Genomic DNA, 20073 nt, shown 5'->3' with positions numbered 1-20073 from the left:
TCAATAATTAAACCCTGTGGACCCTCCATAAGAGGACCTAAAGCTCCCTTGACATCACAATCTAAACTCTGTAACATGAAACACGTTAAAAACTTTTCCATTTAAAAAGACAGTGGTACCTTTTTGCCCTCAGGTCCAGGTGGTCCAGGTATTCCCATGTCTCCTTTCTCACCCTGAAGACCAAAACGCAGGAATTTAACTTTCTATCACGACTCCAAACAATATTGTAAAATACAAATGGCTCATTATAAACCTAAAATGGTTTCACAGCTTGGGATATTGTTTTAAAACCTAACTTTGCTTTAAACGTATGTTAAAGGTGACCTATTATGCTTTAATGAACAGGTTAGAACAGATCTATGGCCTATACAAAACATGTTCATTACATTTTTACACAAAACAGTTCTTAGGTAATGAGATTTAAGCTGTTTTATGGCGTCTTGTCACTTTAAATCCAAATAATCTGCTGCTGGCCACGCCCCCAACTCAACGTTTACAGTCCCATGTGAAAAGGGCTGCAAACAGATGCCCAAGTATACAACGGTACATCTTTGAAAAGCAGAATTGGAGCCTCCTGCACAACCAACAAGAATGCAGCAAGTGGTTTCTGGATGTTAAGTCAACAACAAAACATTTGTCTTTTCCGGCAGCCATTGTACAGAGCATACTGAGGTAAACCCAGCTGACCAAACGTGCTGGAGCTCCTCTTGGGTTGCTAGGTAACAGGCGGAATTCCACTGGAGTTGCTAGGTAATGGGCGGAACTCCGTAATGCTGCAGTGTCGATAAAACTTGATTTGACAAATGGCTCGTTTTTCCAGACATCATAAACAAAGTTTCAAAGTTTGGGTTTTTTTGCAATTGTGCCCTTGGGTTGTTTTTGGAAGCAGTGGAGACCCAAACGGAAGTATAAAAATGTTTTTTAATGACTTTTTCATGAAAAAACATGCATCATTTGTGTTTCATTTTACGATTATGCACTACTTTCTATTGATGCGTCACATAAAATTCTGATAAAATGTGTAGAGATTCTGCAAGCATTAATATAATTTTGAAAGGTGCTACCTCTCCAGGCCTGGTGAGTTGTCATCCATTTTGAAGTTCATTAAATTTATGCGAAGATATGTAAAAAAAAATTTAATTTTCAGCAAGTTTAATCACTCTAGTTTACCTCTTCTCCCTTTTCACCTTGATTCCCCAGATCTCCAGGTAGCCCAGGAATTCCCTTAGTGGGAATAAAAACACAAAAAAAATCCATAAGTTAGAAAATAAATCAAAATATATGAGTCACTTTTGCTAAAAGTCATTTTTATCAAGTAAAGAAATAAACTTACAATGCTTCCTGGCCAGCCAAGCAGGCCTGTCATCCCCTTTTCTCCTGCTTCACCCTAAATGACATAAAAATCACAAACTGTCAGATAAGATTTAACCAAATGCATGAAAACTTCCCGGTAATGTTTCTGTATTCTCCACCTTTGGTCCTCGGTCTCCTCTGGTCCCTCTGACTCCAGCCTTTCCCCGTCTCCCCTGAGGAAATGTTCGACGTGTTTGTGTCAAAACGAGAGAAATGCACAACAATCTGCGCCATGTTTAATGCATGAAGCTTCTGCTTTTAGACATGTTTACTCTTATGCAAACCGCCCAAACCAAAGGAACTTTATTCACCAAGATGAAGTTCAGAACAGGGACAAACTCTCTGCACGTTTTGCTCTAAAGGAAAAGAAATTTGAAATGTGCAAGAGAATCAGGGTCACCTTACCCTCCTTCCCATGGGACCGGTTTTCCCTGAAGGTCCAATTTCACCATCATCTCCCTGTTGGAGCAACACGCAGAGGGAAGAGGTTAAAAAGAGCAAATTTACATTTAATGTCTCTATATGAGCCTGAAATTATGTCTTTATTGCTTCTTTAGTAAGACACATGTGTAAGAAGAGTCAGAAGACTCTCAATAGTACACAGAGTTCTGTGCAAAGGTTTTAAACCATCACTTTTTATGCATTATTTAAAAAGTTTGTTGTAAGTTTTTCAGCTGGTTTTTGTCAATAGTTTTACTTTTCGGATATCTTTATTTGGATTTTCCTGCTTTTTTGGGTAAATGAAACAGTTTCACCATAAATGAAAGAAATTCTAGGCAATTATTGCCAAATGCTTTGGCTGAATGTAAATAAAAATATATACGCAGTGACAGGAAGACCACAAAAAAATTAGAAATGAATAAATAAAATAAAATCTTTACTGCAGTAATAGATGGATTGCTAGCTGTAGACAGACAGCTAGTTGTAGATAAAGAGCTGTAGCTATCTTGCTAGTTGTAGATAGCAAAATATCTACAGCTGCTAGGTAGCTACAGGTAGATATGCAGTGTAACTAGCGGTGGCTATCTAGCTAGCTGTAGATAGAAAGCTAACTTACTTTAGATATGCAGCTAGCTAGCTTAGCTTGGTGTAGATACATAGCTGTATCTATCTACACTAGCTGTAAATAGACAGCTGTAGATTACTGTAGATAGTTGGCTAGCTCTAGATATCTAGCTAGCTGTACATAGATAGACATGTAAAACAAATTGATGGGTATTTTCATTACTTTTTGGGATGGATAATTTCAGCATTTTCATTCAGTTTTTCTGAACTAAGCTGATTAAACTCATGAAAAGTGATTTTAAATCACTTCATAAGGTTCTGGTTTTTTATGTCTCTACCCTGAACTCTTAGCATTTATCCCCCACCCCATTTTAATTCCTTAAATTACCATATAAATCATAACTTTGGTAACTAATATCTGATAAAACAGACATTAACAGTCTAGCTAGAACATTGTTTTATGGACTCCAAATGTCATATTATGACGTTTCTCCTACTTGCATTATTGAGCGCTTAACGTTTGTCTTTATTTTACACCTTTTTACATTTTTAAAAAGGTTAAGTGATGATATATGCTCTTTAGAAAATCTGACCTTTTCTCCTTTGGCGCCTTGTTTCCCTTCAGATCCAGGTTTTCCATATATTCCCTGCAAACCAAAATGGTTCTGTTAGCTTGATGTCAGACTGGGCAATCACACACTGTCCTTTGAGGATTATTTGTTTTTGTTTAAAACAAACATTATGCATCTGTTATGTTTTTTGCTTAGATACCTACAGGAGCCCCTACAAGGCCGGGAGGACCCTGAGCTCCCATCTGTCCCGGGGGTCCCTACAATTGAGTCAGAAAGTACAAAGTAAGACGGTTTAAGAATGAAGCTTTTAGTGGATTATTAGTAGATTTTATTCATGGTTTCACCTCCAACCCTGGTAGACCTGAAGGACCTTGGATTCCTGGAAGACCATCTTCATCCTGAACAGGATTTTTACAAACAAATATTCAGCAGGAAGTTACAGAAGTGATGAAAGTCGATGCGACAGTCCAGACATCCTTTGGTTTCCACTGATATAAGTTCAGATCCAGGAAACCCAGAAACTTCTCTACCTAGCAACAAAATGCCTCTCATGGTTTACCCTAACTCATATTATTAAAATAAACTCTTGGTAACCTGTTCTCCTGGTGGGCCTGGTACTCCTGGTTCACCTGTGACCCCTAACATCCCGGGTTCACCTTTGGCTCCTTCATCCCCCTTTGGTCCAGCTTGACCAGTTTGACCCTTTGACAGAAACAGAAGGTGATAATCTTTAAAATAAGGTGAATTTTCTCTCTACGCTGTTTGTATTTCTGATATTTTAGTCACTCACAGGCGGTCCAAAGCCGCCGGCGTCTCCTCTGACCCCTCTGGGCCCGATGACCCCCTAACAGAGTCACCAGGATAAACATAATAAATGACTGAAAGGGGAACTGTAGAAACAGAACGATTAAAATCCATATTTCACCTGAGGACCGTCTGATCCTGGAGGTCCAGAGAGTCCGGCTGGCCCCGGTTCCCCCTAACAAGATGAGATATTCATCATTTAACAGCAAAACGATGATAATTTTTACATTTCAGCCTTCAAAATCTAATTCTGCAGCAGGTTTAGGTGAACTTCATGGACTAAAACAAGCATGGATTTATTTTAAAGTATCACTAAAATGATATTTAGATAATTTTGTTTCAAAATGTCAAAAAATTAAAAAAATAAGAATGCAACTATAACCATTAGAAAATTAAATATTAAAAAGTGGCATCACATGATTTAAATTAAATCCACCCATCACCTTGTCATATAAAATAAATAATTTTATTTATTTTAAAATAAATAATAATGACAATTTAATTATTTTTTTTACTAAATGTTGAAGCTTAGTATAAATAAATAGAAAAATTAATTACGACATTACATCAATATTTAAATGCAGATCTAAAAAAATAAAACAATCTATATTTATTTAAATGTCATTACTTAAAGTGTCAAAAGAAATTAAAACTTTTTTACATTATTTTCTACAATCATACATAAGTTTTTTTATCATTTAGTTTTATTTAATAATTATTGTGCAAAATGTAATAAATAAAAGAAAAAGAAAAACTTATGTATTTGTTGTCCATTTTATTTGGTAAATTTTACATTTAAGTAATTATTTAATGATTAATTAATCTATTTAATTACAAAACATTTAATACACATTAGGCCAAGATTATGTAATAATTTAACCAAATTTAATTATTTAAAAACATAATTGCATGAGGAAATTAATAAAAATTATAATTATAACCCTAAATAAAATTAAATTAGCAAACCATATGTACAAATTTTAAATAAAGAAATTATATGAGGTACATAATTAATGTATATGTTTACCTTTTTTATTGTGGAACTTTTAAAAATTAATAGTTTGCAGGCGACAAATGCAATAATTTACTAAGCACGTAGATAAATGTAACATTAATTAATTTGATTCTGCCGACATTTAAAAACAATCAGCTGTAATTTCAGCTCTAATCCCAAATATTGTAAAATTATTGATCAGGATGGAAAACGGCGCCGGTGTTACCTTCTCTCCCGGTGGTCCATCTGGTCCTGGTCGTCCTGGACGACCCGCGATCCCCTAAAATGACCAGAACCAGAATAAACCAGTGAGACGGGCTGGTAAAACCCAGCAGAGACGTTTAACCTCGTCCAGGTAAGAAGCTCACCTGGAGCCCTGACAGACCTCCAGGACCCGGGTCACCGGCCGCTCCAGGCTCACCCTGAAACAAAACAAACTTCCTGTTGCAACAAAAAACTCAAACACAAACTTTCATTTTTCATCACAGGATAACCCCATTACTCAGAAATATCATGTTTTCTCACCATTCTCCCGTTGTTTCCCTTTTCTCCCTTTGGCCCCTGGGACCCGTTTTCCCCGATGGACCCCCAGGGGCCCTCTGGGCCGGTCTGACCAGGAAGTCCCACATCGCCCTGGCAACAACAAACAGAAGCAACTTCCTCTTCCTCAGCAATTCATGACTGGTTGATCAGCTCTAGAGCTGCAACTGTAGATTATTCAGACGATTAATCGATTATCTGGCCGATTAATCAATTCTTCGGACAATTAATTGCTTATTCAAACAATTAATCTGTTATTTGGACAATTAACCAATCATTTGGATGTTTAATCGGTTATTCGAACGATTAATCAGACAATTAATCAATTATCTGGATGATTAATCAATCATTTGGACGACTAATAGGATATTCAAACAATTAATCGGTAATTCGGACAATTAATTGATTGTTCAGTTTACAAAATTATCACTTTCTGCTGATTGTTTTATGTAACCACTTTTTATACAATATTAGAATTACATACAAATATGCAAATAAACAAATAATTTACCAAGAAAATAAACATTTTATTGCCTAAAAGCAATAACAGCGTGAAAGCTTGATCATTTGTAGCAAAAATTCAGCATTTAGAGTTCGTGTTTTTAAATTTTGCCCATTTAAAATTATAAATATTTCAAAGAAATGGTAACAAAACTCATGAATGTGACTGAATCTATTTTGAGCGTGTTGTTTTTTCACCAAATGGCCTTTTGTTGAATCGATTACCAGATTAGTTAACGATTATTTTAATAATCAACTAACCGTGATTAACCGTGATTAATCGTTTCATGACCGTTACCTTCTCTCCTTCGGGTCCAGGGTCTCCAGGTTCACCAGGATGCCCGACTTCTCCCTGCAGAACAACCAGAACCACTGAGGCTGATTTCCACTGAAAAAACTCAATGAAGCTGTTCATAACAGAAACACTGTAAAACAAAACTAAAGGCATCTTTATGAGTTTTAATGACCTAGTCAAAGTCTGGATCGACTGACTCACAAACCTCTTAACTAGCCACCGGGCTTAAGCTGAATTACAAAGAAGAATGAGGAAAAATTTCAGTCTGTAGACGTTTGTTTTGAAATCCAGAGAAATTTGTGTTTGAAACGTATTTCTCAGATTTTTTTCTAAATGTGCCAATTTTAGAGTTTGGTAGAAACTTGTTAGATTTACTCAGTTATATTTACTTGATTAATTTTTAAAAAAAGAAAAGAAAAACTTTATCATTCACAGAATGGAAACGACTTGTTCCACCAGACCTGCAGGTTTTGTTTCGGATGTTTTAAAGTGAAATAAACTGACTTGGAAAAATGTTACTTTAATTTGAAATTATGTTACTTAAAATATAAATTATTTTCATTTTGTTGATCAGTTACTCAGCACATGAGCAGCTTTTTTAACAAATACTTTTTACTTTTACTTGAGTGATTTTTTATACATACTAATGACTTCCTGCTCCACATATTTCATACTTCTGAGGATAAAAAATAAATTACAGACTCTCTCTACCTGAACAGAATCAGGTTTAAATGTTTTCTTTCTTCCTCGTAAAAAATTAATTTCATGCTTTATGAACAAGTGAAAATTTCTCTACAATCCTAAAACCCATTTTCATCTGTGAGGGGTTGAACTCCAGCTGCAGGAAATGCACTGATGATGATGATCCCAGATTGGTGAACCCACCTCTCTGCCGGCTGGCCCCGGCGGCCCCTGGGGGCCTTTATCTCCCTCGGATCCTCGTTCCCCTTCGGGTCCTTGAGCTCCAACCGCCCCACATGAACCCAGATCCCCCTGAAGCAGCAGAAGAAGCAGAACCTGGTAACAATACAGGGTTCAATCTCTGTTTATCATCTAAGAGTCGTTGTAGACGGTGGTGCTGGATCTCCAGTAGCAGTCTGTGTCGCAGTGATTCTGTAGAGGCCTCTGATTGAAGACTGTTGTCGTGACATGCTAACATCTCAGTTTTAAGGCAGGAAGACAAAATAACTTTGTTACTTCATTATGAACTACACTGAATTCAAGCTTTGATGGAAATTATTTATTATTGCTCATTAAATGAATAATTAATCACTTATGATGTCATTGTTACACAACTAAAACCTCTACAGGGCCTGGGTTTCCCTACAACCAGGGGGAAGCAGTAATACCAAATAAATCAATCAAAAACACATTAGACTGCCACTAACGATTATTTTAGTTATCGATTAATCGATTATTCTGACAATTAATCAGATAAAAACATTCTGCAGATTTTTCATTTTTATACAATATTAGAAATTAAAGGATGCAAATAATTAAAATCCTTTTTTATAATAAAATAAACATTTTATGTTGCCTAAAATGAAATAACATAACATTCCTTTAGTGATCATTTGTAGCAAAAGATGCTGAAGATCTGCAGATAAAAACAAAATTTCTAGCATGCGGATGACTTTTCATCAATACAGTGCAGGGCTGGACACTCTGGATTCACTCTATAATAACTGGACAGAAAAAGGAGATTTGTTTTTACAGAATTTGAACTGGGTGAAGAATATCTTTAGACATTTTTAAAAAAATATATTAAATTTTAAAAGTTTATTTTTTGCACAATTTTGGCTTGATTACTGCTCTAAACGTGTTGCTCTTTCAGGAAAAAGCCTTTTTGAGTCTGTTTAAGCTAAAATTAATTAATCACTAAATTAGTTAACAATTATTTCAACAATTAATTCGATTAATCGTTACTATATATTAACCAATCTATGCATGTTTCATATCAGCACAAAGGGGAAAGATTCATCTGAATAACAGAAACAATATTTTATAAAAGTCACTGAACCAGCAGCAGGAGAGGAAAAATGAGGCTAATTTAAAAAAACAAACTGAAACTTCTTTATTTTTGCCTTGAAACTTACAAGGTTCCCTCACAACAATGTCTACAAGTACAAAATGCATTTGATATTTTAATAAAATATTTTGAACAGATTCATGGATGAGTTCTGACTGACCTGATCTCCTTTTCTTCCAGTTGGACCCTCGGTTCCTCCAAGACCAGGAAGACCCTGAAGAGACAAAATTATGCCAAAATTATTCTCCACAACAACGAAGCATATGAACATGATGGTGGCTCTTAAAGGTGATCTATTACGCTTCCCTGAACAAGTTAGGACAGGTTTATGGTCTATACAAAACATTTTTTGCACAAAATCATTTGTAGATTATGAGATTTTAGCTGTTTTAGGGTCTCTGTCGCTTTAAATCCTAATAATCTGCTGCTGGCCACGCCCCCTAACTCATTGTTTACACTCACACGTGAAAATGGCTCCAAACCTCAATTATACAACTGTACATCTGTGAAAAGCAGAATTTTAATTCAGCTTGAGTTGCTAGGTAACGGGGCTGGGCTTCACTGGGGTTGCTAGGTAACGAGCGGTGCCTGTGGAGCTAAATTGAAGCCATAAAGTTAGTTCAAAGGAATAAAAAAAATTTAACTGACAAAAAAAAAAAGATTTGAAACTGGTAAAAACAACTTTTTTCAGTTTCAAAATAATTTTTGAGATTCAAATCTTTTACAGTTTCAATTTTTTTCCCTTTTGGACAAACGTTATGGCCCCATTTTAGCTCCATAAATTCATGCTGTCTTATTCAGGAGACTTCTTTCAGACCCCAGAAAACATTAACTTATTAATGCTATTATATTTTATTGCCTAACAACAGCTGGGTGTTTTTTCTAATTATACGGTTGGGCTGTTTTTAGAACCAGTTAAGATCCAAATGCAAAAATAAAAATGTGCAAAATGTGACTATTTTTCTATAACAAGTCCCCTTTAGGGGAGAACACCGGATTATGACCAATTTTTGCTAATTAATACATTTTTTTTTGTGGTTTGATCACAAAAAGTAGCAGCTAGATCCAAATTAATATGTAACATTTCTACATTACTGCTTGTAATCTCATTTCTGATTCTGATTTAAATGTAAAGCATCTTAAAGTTCTCATAAAAATAAATTACATCAGACTCAGGGTTCAAATTCTGCTCATATGACCAATTTTATTGATTTCTTCATATAAACTGTGACTTCACTTGTTTTTGTGTTTTTTCTCTAAACTGAATATGACTTTAGTTTTAAGAATTAAATAAAAAGTTTAACTGCAGTACTCTTTGTCCTGTCGGTTTTACAGCAGAAACTTTTGAACCATTGCTAACCAGCAGTTTGGAACTGAAACCTATATCTTTAGTAAAAATGAGTATTTTTCATGTTTTCATTTTGAAATTTGTAACATCTTAAAAACATAAAGTAAACCAACCTGCGGTCCGCTCAGTCCTGGGGCTCCTGGATCGCCTGGCAGTCCGGGGAAACCCTGGAGGTTGAATCCACTCAGTAAATCCACACATATAATAATAACAATAACTTTATAAATTATGTTTTACCCTGTGTCCTTTTTCTCCTGCTGGTCCCATTGAGCCATCAGCGCCTTGTGGGGCCTAAAAACCAAAAAGCAGAAATATTTTGTCACTTTTTTAACAACTTTACATAAACTAAGGTTCTTTATGAATCTATTTAACTGAAAAGTATTTAATAAATCAGCAGTCAAGGGTAGGTACCCACTCACTGGGATTCCTGCTGGCCCCTGCGGCCCCTGAGGCCCTGGGGGCCCGATGCTTCCTCTGGGTCCAGGTTTGCCCGTCCCACCGCTGGGACCTGGAAGACCAGGAGGGCCCTGAGAAATATTTTAAAAAAATCAAAATGTGAGCAGAAAGTTGTTCGTATAGATTTTTAATTAGATTTGTTTCTAAACTTTAAATAATAAAGTTGAAATGTTAAAATATGGCTGAAAACTTATCAGGATATAATTGTTTCATATCAGTTCGTATCGATAATTGTTGATTAGTTTTTTATTTTAAATGTCTAAAATATTTCCAAACTTTGTTAAGACCATCCCAGTTTTATCCAGTTTTCTCTCCACGTTGTTATTTTTTATTTTTAATCAGTTTTGAGGATCTGAGGGGAAACCTGAAACTGCTGCTGCGTCAGTTACTCAGCAGGCCGTTGCTAGGCAACCAAAGAGCGAGTGATTCAGTGGATTCCACCAGCCTAGCTAAGCTAGCTGCCTTTATTGCCCTACATTATTACACAATACTTAAATCTCTCTGCAGAAATTAATTTTTTTAAATTAAGATAATGAGTTTAATATAAATTAAAGATGAAATTTAGTTTTGTAAGAATTCACATTCAAACAAGAGATTGTGAAGTGACTGGAAAACATTTTTGGAAAAAGGTAAGTTAATGACCTTAATTCTAATCTATCTGGTGTTGATTTATCAATTTTAAAGAAAATTGAGCAGATGCAAAGTTGAAATTAAAAGCAAAATTCCTTTCTTTCCTTTAAATAAATAATAATGTGTGAATATTTTTTAAATAAATTAACTAAATTCAGCAATAGTTGCCATTTTGTGGATATATAAACCATTGTTTTATTTCAAACATGAAATCAAATCATGCCCTGTGCAGTGATTCAGAAAAATAATCCAAAGGAGAAAAAAAAAGTTGCATGTTTTAAAAACACAAATGTAAACAATAAAATAAATGCAATATATGGTACAAACTTACAGGCGGTCCCAGGACTCCTTTGGGTCCTTCATCTCCAGGTCGGCCCTAATAAAAACAAACAAAGAAATAATTTTTTTTTAAAAAACAGAGGTAAACTCTATAATGTTATTGTACAAAAAAATTTAATATTTTTTCCAATTGATAAATATTCATGTCCTTAGTTCTCCTGATCTCCAGATACTAATAACATTTAAATTATTTTATATCATTATTGTGATGATTAAAGACCCTAAATAGATTTTTAATTGAAGGACAGAGATAATTAATTCTGAAATTACTTTTCTCATAAAAAGACATTTCAGTGGAGAAAATCCTTTTCACATCTCAATGATTTTTAAATCCATTTTCTCACCTGAGATCCGTGAGGTCCTTTCTCTCCAGGAGAACCTGGCAGACCCTTAATAGAGATCAGATAAGAAATTAAACAACTAAAACCTGTTTATTGCTTTAAAACTTCTTGCATTAAGACTAAGGAACCCTCCAGGTTGCAGTTCAGCAGTCAGAGATTTTTTGAAAGACAAAAAATATAAAAAATTAAACAGAGATACTTACTTTAGGACCCGGCTTCCCAGTAGGGGCCAGTAATCCTCTTATTCCCGGTTCACCCTTTGGAAATAAAGAAATTCAAGAATTTCTGTCTATTTTCTTTAGCTTGACAGATTCCATTACTTTAAGTCATCAAAAGATAAAACAAAACAAGCTAAACAAAATAAAAAAATCATGAGAATTAATGGAACATCAAGAAATTCAACTTTTAAAAATTTTATTTGAGTTGACCGCAGTCAGAGCGACCCCTGATGGTTGAAACTGTAAATATTTTCAGTGCAGGAGCAACGCTAACAGCTACTTAGGCTAACGTTAGCCAACAACCAGTCAACCTACCACATGCTCTCAAGTTAAGAGTAAAGCTAACAGCTACTACGCTAACAGTTCAGCTAAAAGCTTCTTCTACTAAAAGTCAAACTAAATGGTAAGAATTGAGCTAACAGCTAATCAACCCATCAGATGCTTAGCTGAAAAGTAAAGCTAAAAGCAACTTAGGCTAACAATAAAGCTAAAAAATCCTTATGTTAAATGTCAAGCTAAAGCTACACAGGAAAAAGTCAAGCTAACAGCCAATTAACTTACCAGATGTTTAACCTAAGAGTAAAGCTAAAAGCTACTTATGCTAAAAGTCAAGCTAAATGCTACCATTGGTAAGAGCCAAGCTAAAAGCCAAACAACCCACCAGACACATAAGCTAACAGTAAATCTAACAGCTACCTCAGCTTAGAGTAAAGCTAAATGCTATAAAGCTATAAAAAGTGTCAAGCAGATGCCTAACAGAAGAGCTAAGCTAACAGGAACTGAAGCTAAGAGTAAAACTAAAAGCTACATATGTTAAATATCAAGCTACGGCTACGTAGGAAAAAGTTAAGCTAAGAGCCAATCAACCTACCAGATGCTTAACATAAAATAAAGCTAACAGTCAAACAAAAAGCTACCAGGAGTCAAGCTAACAGCTGATCAGACTAGAAGATGTTCAAGTTACAGGTAAAGATAGCAGCTGCTCAAGCTAACACATATCATTACTGCTACTCAGGTCAAAAGCTAGTTAAGTCAAGCTAGCAGTCAAGAGCTCTGCTAAGTTAATATTTTTAAATTAATTGCAACTAAGGTATAGGCTAACCACTACTCAGGCTAACAGCTAATCAATCCAGGAGTCGATTAAACAGTTACTGAAGCTAAAATCAAGCTAACTCCTCACATCAATCCATATTTAAGTTAATTATTTTATTAACAGGGAGTGAGGGAGGTATTTATTTACCCGTTCTCCTATTGATCCTGGAGGCCCTCGCATGCCCACAGCCCCAACTACACCCTGAATGGAGAAGAAAATCAATTATCAGAAATATTAACATAACAAAAACAGTGTAGCTTAGCATTCTGGCTAAGGCTTTTCTTTAAAAAAACAAAGATCTTTTTTTGCCTTTAAGTTTATTAATTTCAATCAAAATGACCAGAAAAGAAAGTTTTATTTGTTCATCTTGAAATAATAATTTCAACTCTACTTCGTTAATATGATGCAGAAGTTTTGAAAACAGGGAATTTACTGTTTTCTGATTCTTTTAGAAATCCCCTTTGTTAAAAACAAAACTCATAACAGGGTGTGTTTGTAAAAAATCTTGTCCAGTTTCAAAATTTACTTTAACTTGTTTTACATTTTTTAGCACACATCTGAGCTTGTTTTGTGTTAATTCAATATTTGAGATCAATGCTGAAGAATCACTTACATACATGCCAACTGGGCCCTGAGGTCCTTCCAGGCCGGGTTTCCCCGTGAAACCCTGGAAATACAAAACACACAATCAGATCACACAGATACGTATAAATACACATTTATATAACAATAATTCATGTTCTGATTATGGACGACTCACTTTTTCTCCTGGTGGACCCGGAGATCCCGGGGGCCCCGTCTTTCCTGGTGGCCCCTGAAAAACAAAAAACACACAAGCAGGGTTGGATACTGTTTACTGTGTTTACTCTGCATAACCCTGGACGTCCTCTGCATGAAGCTGCTTCACAACCGAGGTTACTAAAACTAACTAACAAAGTAACAGAAACTGAAATTAAGAAAACATTTTCGTTGACTGAAATAAACAAAAACAGAAATTAGTTTAAAAAACAAAAACAATAACTAACTAAACAAACTAAATAAAACAAACTGAAATTCTAGATTTAATTTTCTTTGTTTTTGAATCTATTTATCAGCTGTTTGAACTGAGTGAAATTTATTTATTTTTTACGTCACGCAGGCAGTTTATGTCAGTTTTCGGTGCTCCATATTCCTCCTGGCGGCTACGCTAATGCTAGCCCACAAAATGGCAGCAACCAGAATCAGCTGGTTGTTCAACAATATTTTGTTACATTATTGGAAAATAGTTTCCTCTGATTGAGTATTCATCACCCAATCGATGCATATATTTATGTAAAATCACAAGACTTTAACGTTTTTGAATTCTGCGCCAAGAAAATGAACCAAGGTAAGAAAAAACTAAAACTAAACAATATTTAACTAAAAATGACTAAAACTAGCAAACACTCTCTAAAAACCAATAAAACTAACAGAATTAGAGAAATAAATAAAACTAGACTACACTGAAAACAACAACAGTGTCTTTAGTCAGAGGCTTTTTAGAATTGCCGTAACACTGACTGCTACAGGAGATCCTTCCTAATTATAAAAAGCAACTTTATGAAACTTGTGTAATAAATACCTTCAACATTTAATTTTTCTCTGGAATTTATAAAGTTATATTGAATTTTAATTCTAAAAATGTGTTAATTTTTATATCTCAATAGATAATATAATGTTTAAATTATACTTAGAAATCCAAATTATGTCAATTAAGCCCCAACTGAACAACTTTTTAAAATAAATTACTAATAATTATTAGTCTAAGGATATTTTAGCCAGTATTTAAAATGTTTTAAATAAGATCCATTATTGTTTACTGTATTAAACTCTGAAATATTTTAACATTTTCTCTTTTGCTTCTATTTTCATCAGCGTGATTTTAATAACTTGGTTGATGTCATTTAAAAATGTGTTAAATATTTATGTTTATAATGTTTAATTGCAAATAAAATTAGTCTAAAATAAAAAACAAGCATTCCAATTCATTGTGTTGAATTGAACCTGTTTTAAGTTTTTATTGGATTTTTTTTAACGTTAATTTTAAGATGTTGCAACAAGAAAGGCAAATATTAAGTGATTTCCTGATTAAATGAAGCTAAATGTGTAAATTACGGTTAAAAAAGGAGAAACATTTTTAAATAAATAAAAAGTTTAATGTAAAGTCAGCGCAGCGTACCGGTGACCCGGGCGGCCCGTCTGCTCCTCTCTCACCAGCATTTCCTGGAAAACCCTGGAAAAAAGTTCAGGAAATAAAAACCATAGATATTAATAACTTCAAGTTGTAGTTTAGTTTTTACTCTCAGCTTCATTCAACAAATTAACTCCTGGTTTTTTAAATAGCTGTCCAAAGTTTTGTTTAATTTGTGATTAATTCCTGATTACCCTGGAGCCTCTGAAGCCGGCGCCGCCGTCTGCGCCCTGCAAACCCTGAAACAAAAACAGAAAGAAAAAAATAGATTTATACATGAAAAACATCAACAAATAGGAAAATTATCTGACAATTGTTTGGATTATTGTGTCAAAAAATGATTTTAATGATGAAATCATGTCAAATTCTCCCTGCATTAAATTTGATGCCAGTGTAGGTTAAAAAAAAATTGTAGAAATTTAAAAACAGAGTAAATTTCCACCAAAAAACACTTTGAATTTTTTAGGTAAACCCAAGAAAGTTTTGAGAAAAAAACTTGGAAATTTCAGAGATTAAACTACCAAAAATTAGGACATTTTTAGATTAATCTCAAAAATTGTAAATATTTGTTTACATATGTAGAAAAAAAACAAGAAAATTTCTGAGTTTGTAAAGTGCAAAATATGCTGGAAAAAAACTAATTTTGAAATTAATGTCAGAAATTCTCTAGAAAAAACGTGAAAGATTTTGAGTTTGAAAAGAGCAAAATTTGCTGGAATAAAAAGTAGATTAATCTCAGAAATATTCTAGAAAAAACAGAAATTTCGGAGTTAGTAAAGTGCAAAATTGACTAGAAAAAACCCTCAGATTTTGAGATTAACCTCAGAAACTTTCCAAAAAACTTTGGGATTTCTGAGTTTAAAATGTTGAAACTTTGGTAGAAAAATTTTGAAACATTTTCAGATTTAGCTCAGAAATCTTCTAGAAAATAAACGTGGAAATTTCTGAGTTGTACAGTAGAAAATATTTGACTTTTTAAACTTTTTGAAGTTCAGATATTTACAAGTTTTTCCAGAAAATTTCAGAGGTTAATATCAAAGTAAAATCAAATGTTTTTTTTCATAATTTTTTTTTATCTACAAGTGCTCTACTATGTTTTTTATATTAATGGGGGAGTTTTTTTGTAAGATTTTTATTTTTTAAACTCAGAAATGTCCTTGTTTTTTCTATAAAAAAAAAACAAACCTGTGATTTATCTCAACATTTTCTTTTATTTTTACGAAAATGTCCTCTTTTTTATTTTCTTCTATCTACAATGCTCCTAATGCGGCGTTGCAAAAACACACCTGAATTTACGAGTTTAACAAATTAAACATCTTTTCACTAAAGTTAAGAAACAGTCATGAAGACATTTATAATTATCATTCAGTTCAGTTATTAAGATGCATAAAGTGAAATATTTTTTAACTGAAAAACATGAAAATGGTTAAATCTCAGCATTTAATCTGAAAGTGAAGCAGGACTGAATACACACCCCTCTCTCTCACACACTCACACACACACTCTGATTCTGTTGGATGTGATTTGAATATGACAGAGAATGGGAACCTGTGTACCAGGCTTTCCTTCTGCTCCCCGCGGTCCCGTTTGCCCAGAGAAACCCTGAAATGAATCAACCAAAAACAAACAAACTCACTAAAAGAAAACATGGAAAACATCTGAACGCTGCTGAATTGTAACTTCTTTCTGTAAATAATCTACTTAACTTATTCATTTTCCATTAAAAACATAGAAATACCAGAAACTTGAGCAGAGAGTCAACAGCCAGATCATCAAGTGTTTGTAATTTAAAAGTTTCTGAGCTTTATAGTGGTTTTTATTTTTTTTACGTCCTGTATATATTAATCTTTTCACATTTTTGCCATTTTTAATCTTTTCATACACAAGTCAAAAGAAGAAAAAGAAAAACAAGACAAATGGGAGAGTGAAAAAAGTGTAAGTTTATTCTACCTGCACTTGTTTCTACATTCGGCATCATAAAAATCAAACAGCAGAATCCTTCCTGTATATTTTTATAAAACATTTCACCAAGAAATTCCAGATCAGTCTGTAGACAAACTCATAAAAATGATCAGAATCAAACCTGTGTTGACTTAAAAACAAAAAGCTTTTAAGTCCCTCTGTATGGTGCCGGTTTGGTAGGTGTCCAAACTACCAGATAAATGTTTTTTTTTTGTTATTTGACTGAAAGTTTACAAAACAGCCAAGTAAATCAGCGCTTTAGGATTCATCTGGAACAAGTTATTTAGGAGAAGCTAGATGTGCTAAACATTTTCCAAAGTTAGCTAAACAAAAATTAGCTTAGCACATTAGCGTACGTGTATTGGGAGGATACAAAACTCACCACAAAATTTCTGCACAATTTTATGCAAAATCCAAGTTTTAAAAAACCAATTTAACTCAACTATAGTCAATCTAACCACCAAATGAAAACTTTTAGTTAACTGTTTGTCTTTAAGCTAACGGTTTACAGACTCACCATTGGGCCCGGTGGGCCAGGATGGCCCCTCAGTCCAGACAAACCCTGGAGAAAACACAGGGACAATGTGGAGAAAATATATGAATATATGAGTAACTTTGATCCAACATAAAACATGTTCACATATTTTCTGTCAGATTAACCTTGTTGCCTCTTGGTCCGGGTTTGCCAGGTCGGCCATCTTGTCCTCTGTTCCCCTTCAAGAAGGTCAGAGTGTTAGTCTGATTCCATCGCAAATTCATATTTTTATGCAAATTTCGCTTGACAAGAAATCAAGACATTGAATTAAATCAAACTAAAGAAAGAAAAAAAGCTGCCATGTTGGAGGAAACAGGTTTGTATTTATTTTTTTAGGAAGAAATAAAATATTCTGTTGTGAGATCACAATGTAGAAACACAAATCCTCACTGACCTTTAACCCCTGGCTGCCCTGTTTCCCCTGCAGGCCGCCCTCACCGTCCGTCCCCTGAACGAGAAAATATCAAATCAGTCCAGCTCTTCGTTACGACGCCAAATCATAGCCAATAGAATTAAAACAAATATGTAAGGATTGTAAAAATTAAATTTTCAGACTAAAGGAATGCAAGAAAAACGTTTACATTTTATACATATTTTTATTTTTGAGTTTCAAATGTGAAATATTTACAAGAAATAAAAAATGGAGATTTAAAAGCTGTAAATTTACAACTCTTAAAACTCAGAAAATTTACAAAAGCCAAAAAAAATTGAACTTTTGAATCTTTGAAATTTTTAAGTTTTTTTCTATAAATTTCTTGAGATTAATCTAAAAATTTCACAGTTTTTTCTAGCAAGTTTTTGACTTTTTGAACACAGAAATGTTTAGAATAATCTCAGAAAAGTTCACGAATAAACGTGGAAAGTTCTGAGTTAGAAATAAAGCAGAGGTGTAAACTTTCCACAATGACGGGTACAGAGATCGGAAAGAAACAGTGTAAATTTCTGAGATTTTATAGAAAAAAAACAAGTCGCATATTTAGGAAAAAATAACTCAAAAGATTTTAGATTAATGTCAGAAAATCTCCAGAGAAAACTCGGAAAAGTCAAACATTTCTGTCTTTTCAAGCTCAGAAATTTCACAATTATTTCTCTTTCAAATTTCTGACATTAATCTCAAAATTTCTGAGTTTTTTGACATAAAAATTTACTCCTTTTAAAAAAAACCTACAATAGCTCCAATACGGCGTCATAAAAAAGAGCATGGATAACTTTATACTGTAGATTGTTATTATTATTCTAATTATTATGATCGCAGTCCTTCAGTCTTTACCTCAGTGCCTGCAGGGCCCGGCGGGCCGCTGACCCCAGGGAAGCCGGGCAGACCGACGGGGCCCCGCTCCCCCTGAGGGCCCCAGACGCCTGTGGCCCCTGGAACTCCCTGAGACCAAGAAACAAAGTCAGAGAAAAATACTGAACACAAACAAGTTGATTCTACCAAAAGTTTGTTTAAAATCAAAGTCATTAAATCTTCATCCCAATAACTAAACAATAAAGAAATAATAAATGTTCCTACTTTGTCGCCTTTAGATCCTGCGTCTCCTTTGTCTCCGTCGGCTCCTCTGTTCCCCTGTCAGGACAATAAAACATGGATAATAAAATAAAACGATCATATTTTCACACTGAAACACGAGTCGATCTAAAACACGACCCACCGTGGCTCCTGGGAAACCCAGATGACCCGGCCTGCCTGGCAAACCCTGAGAAAAGTAAAAATTACAAATATTAATAATTACACAAAAATGTAAGTAAAACAAGCCAAATACAATAAAAAAATAATAATAAATAGTCTTTTAAATGGAATTAACTCAACAAACTACTGTAGAAAAGATCAATAATTCATGAAATATAAAAATATAGAATAAAAATCAGAAGCAAACATTAATTTATGATGCAGTGGCAGAGTTTGGCCAGCAGATGGCAGCGTGAGGCAGCAGGATTTCCTCATATCAACAGAACCGTTTGGGTTTTTCAGCATTAATGCTGCTAACGACACAAACCAGCTGAGAACCAGGTGAATTTTAGGACCTGAACTCACCATAGGGCCCTCAATGCCAGGATCCCCCCGGGGGCCCGCCGGCCCCAGAGGCCCCTGTGGACAAACATCAGAGTTTAAAACAAAAAACTGACAGGACGTTAAATATACTCAACTTTATGCATTTACACGATTAAACATGGCAACGCCAAACAGGACTCAAGATTTAAGATTAAATATTTCTCTATTGATCTCCACAGGGGAATTAATTTGTCCAAATAGCACAAGGTTATTATTATTATTATTGCTATTATTATTAGGGCCACTGAAGATGGAGGGAAAAAAAGAGTAAATTTCTGTCCCAAAAAAATCTGATTTTTTTAAATTAATCTCTGAAATTTTCAAGAAAGAACAAGGACATTTCTGAGTTTTAAAAGTAAAAAATTTGCAAGAAAAAAACCCCTCAGATTTTTATGTTAATATAAAAAGAAAATTATAGAAAAAATAAACATGGATTTTTTTATTTTATTTTAAAGTTCAAAATATTTGACTTGAAAATCAGAAATTTCCAGGTTTTTTCTAGAAAATTTCTGAAATTAATCTAAAAATTTCTGAGTTTTTTTTCTAGCAAATTTGTTTCAGGTTTTACTGTTGAATTGTGGCTACTGGGGGGCCGCAAAAAATTCTTCCAGGGACCACAAATGGCCCTTGAACCTCACGTTGAACACCCTTGATGTAAACCAGTTCTTTGTGGCTCTATGTTTCCTAATGTTCAACCTTTTCCTCAGATCATGATGCTGCCAATATCATGTTAGGCAAATTATTTAAATTGTTTACTGAAAACAGAAGCATTTCTACTTCCACTCTCTATTGTGCT

The 20073-nt window shown here is 34.2% G+C and overlaps 1 protein-coding gene across 3 annotated transcripts in view; it reads right to left on the bottom strand.

Moving 5' to 3' along the window:
- The window catches only part of LOC114149946 (collagen alpha-1(I) chain), a 90139-nt gene that overhangs the window by 18336 nt on the left and 51730 nt on the right, over positions 1 to 20073 (bottom strand). For all 3 annotated transcript variants that reach the window (XM_028026069.1, XM_028026070.1, XM_028026071.1), the window contains 36 exons: positions 19260 to 19313; positions 18877 to 18921; positions 18738 to 18791; positions 18495 to 18602; positions 17619 to 17672; positions 17350 to 17403; positions 17207 to 17251; positions 16276 to 16329; positions 14922 to 14966; positions 14716 to 14769; positions 13279 to 13332; positions 13132 to 13185; positions 12666 to 12719; positions 11411 to 11464; positions 11211 to 11255; positions 10859 to 10903; positions 9861 to 9968; positions 9679 to 9732; positions 9555 to 9608; positions 8254 to 8307; positions 6950 to 7057; positions 6068 to 6121; positions 5254 to 5361; positions 5097 to 5150; positions 4955 to 5008; positions 3856 to 3909; positions 3721 to 3774; positions 3525 to 3632; positions 3275 to 3328; positions 3134 to 3187; positions 2952 to 3005; positions 1759 to 1812; positions 1473 to 1526; positions 1334 to 1387; positions 1171 to 1224; positions 120 to 173 (listed from right to left, as the gene is read on the bottom strand). In XM_028026069.1, coding sequence (XP_027881870.1) covers positions 120 to 173; positions 1171 to 1224; positions 1334 to 1387; positions 1473 to 1526; positions 1759 to 1812; positions 2952 to 3005; positions 3134 to 3187; positions 3275 to 3328; positions 3525 to 3632; positions 3721 to 3774; positions 3856 to 3909; positions 4955 to 5008; positions 5097 to 5150; positions 5254 to 5361; positions 6068 to 6121; positions 6950 to 7057; positions 8254 to 8307; positions 9555 to 9608; positions 9679 to 9732; positions 9861 to 9968; positions 10859 to 10903; positions 11211 to 11255; positions 11411 to 11464; positions 12666 to 12719; positions 13132 to 13185; positions 13279 to 13332; positions 14716 to 14769; positions 14922 to 14966; positions 16276 to 16329; positions 17207 to 17251; positions 17350 to 17403; positions 17619 to 17672; positions 18495 to 18602; positions 18738 to 18791; positions 18877 to 18921; positions 19260 to 19313 — 2169 coding nt within the window. The remainder of the gene's footprint in view (positions 1 to 119; positions 174 to 1170; positions 1225 to 1333; positions 1388 to 1472; positions 1527 to 1758; positions 1813 to 2951; positions 3006 to 3133; positions 3188 to 3274; positions 3329 to 3524; positions 3633 to 3720; positions 3775 to 3855; positions 3910 to 4954; positions 5009 to 5096; positions 5151 to 5253; positions 5362 to 6067; positions 6122 to 6949; positions 7058 to 8253; positions 8308 to 9554; positions 9609 to 9678; positions 9733 to 9860; positions 9969 to 10858; positions 10904 to 11210; positions 11256 to 11410; positions 11465 to 12665; positions 12720 to 13131; positions 13186 to 13278; positions 13333 to 14715; positions 14770 to 14921; positions 14967 to 16275; positions 16330 to 17206; positions 17252 to 17349; positions 17404 to 17618; positions 17673 to 18494; positions 18603 to 18737; positions 18792 to 18876; positions 18922 to 19259; positions 19314 to 20073) is intronic.

Source organism: Xiphophorus couchianus, chromosome 8 (genome assembly GCF_001444195.1).
Source record: "Xiphophorus couchianus chromosome 8, X_couchianus-1.0, whole genome shotgun sequence".
NCBI lineage: Eukaryota > Metazoa > Chordata > Actinopteri > Cyprinodontiformes > Poeciliidae > Xiphophorus > Xiphophorus couchianus.
The sequence above is the reverse complement of the archived record's forward strand: the minus strand, read 5'-3'. Positions and strand labels throughout refer to the sequence as shown.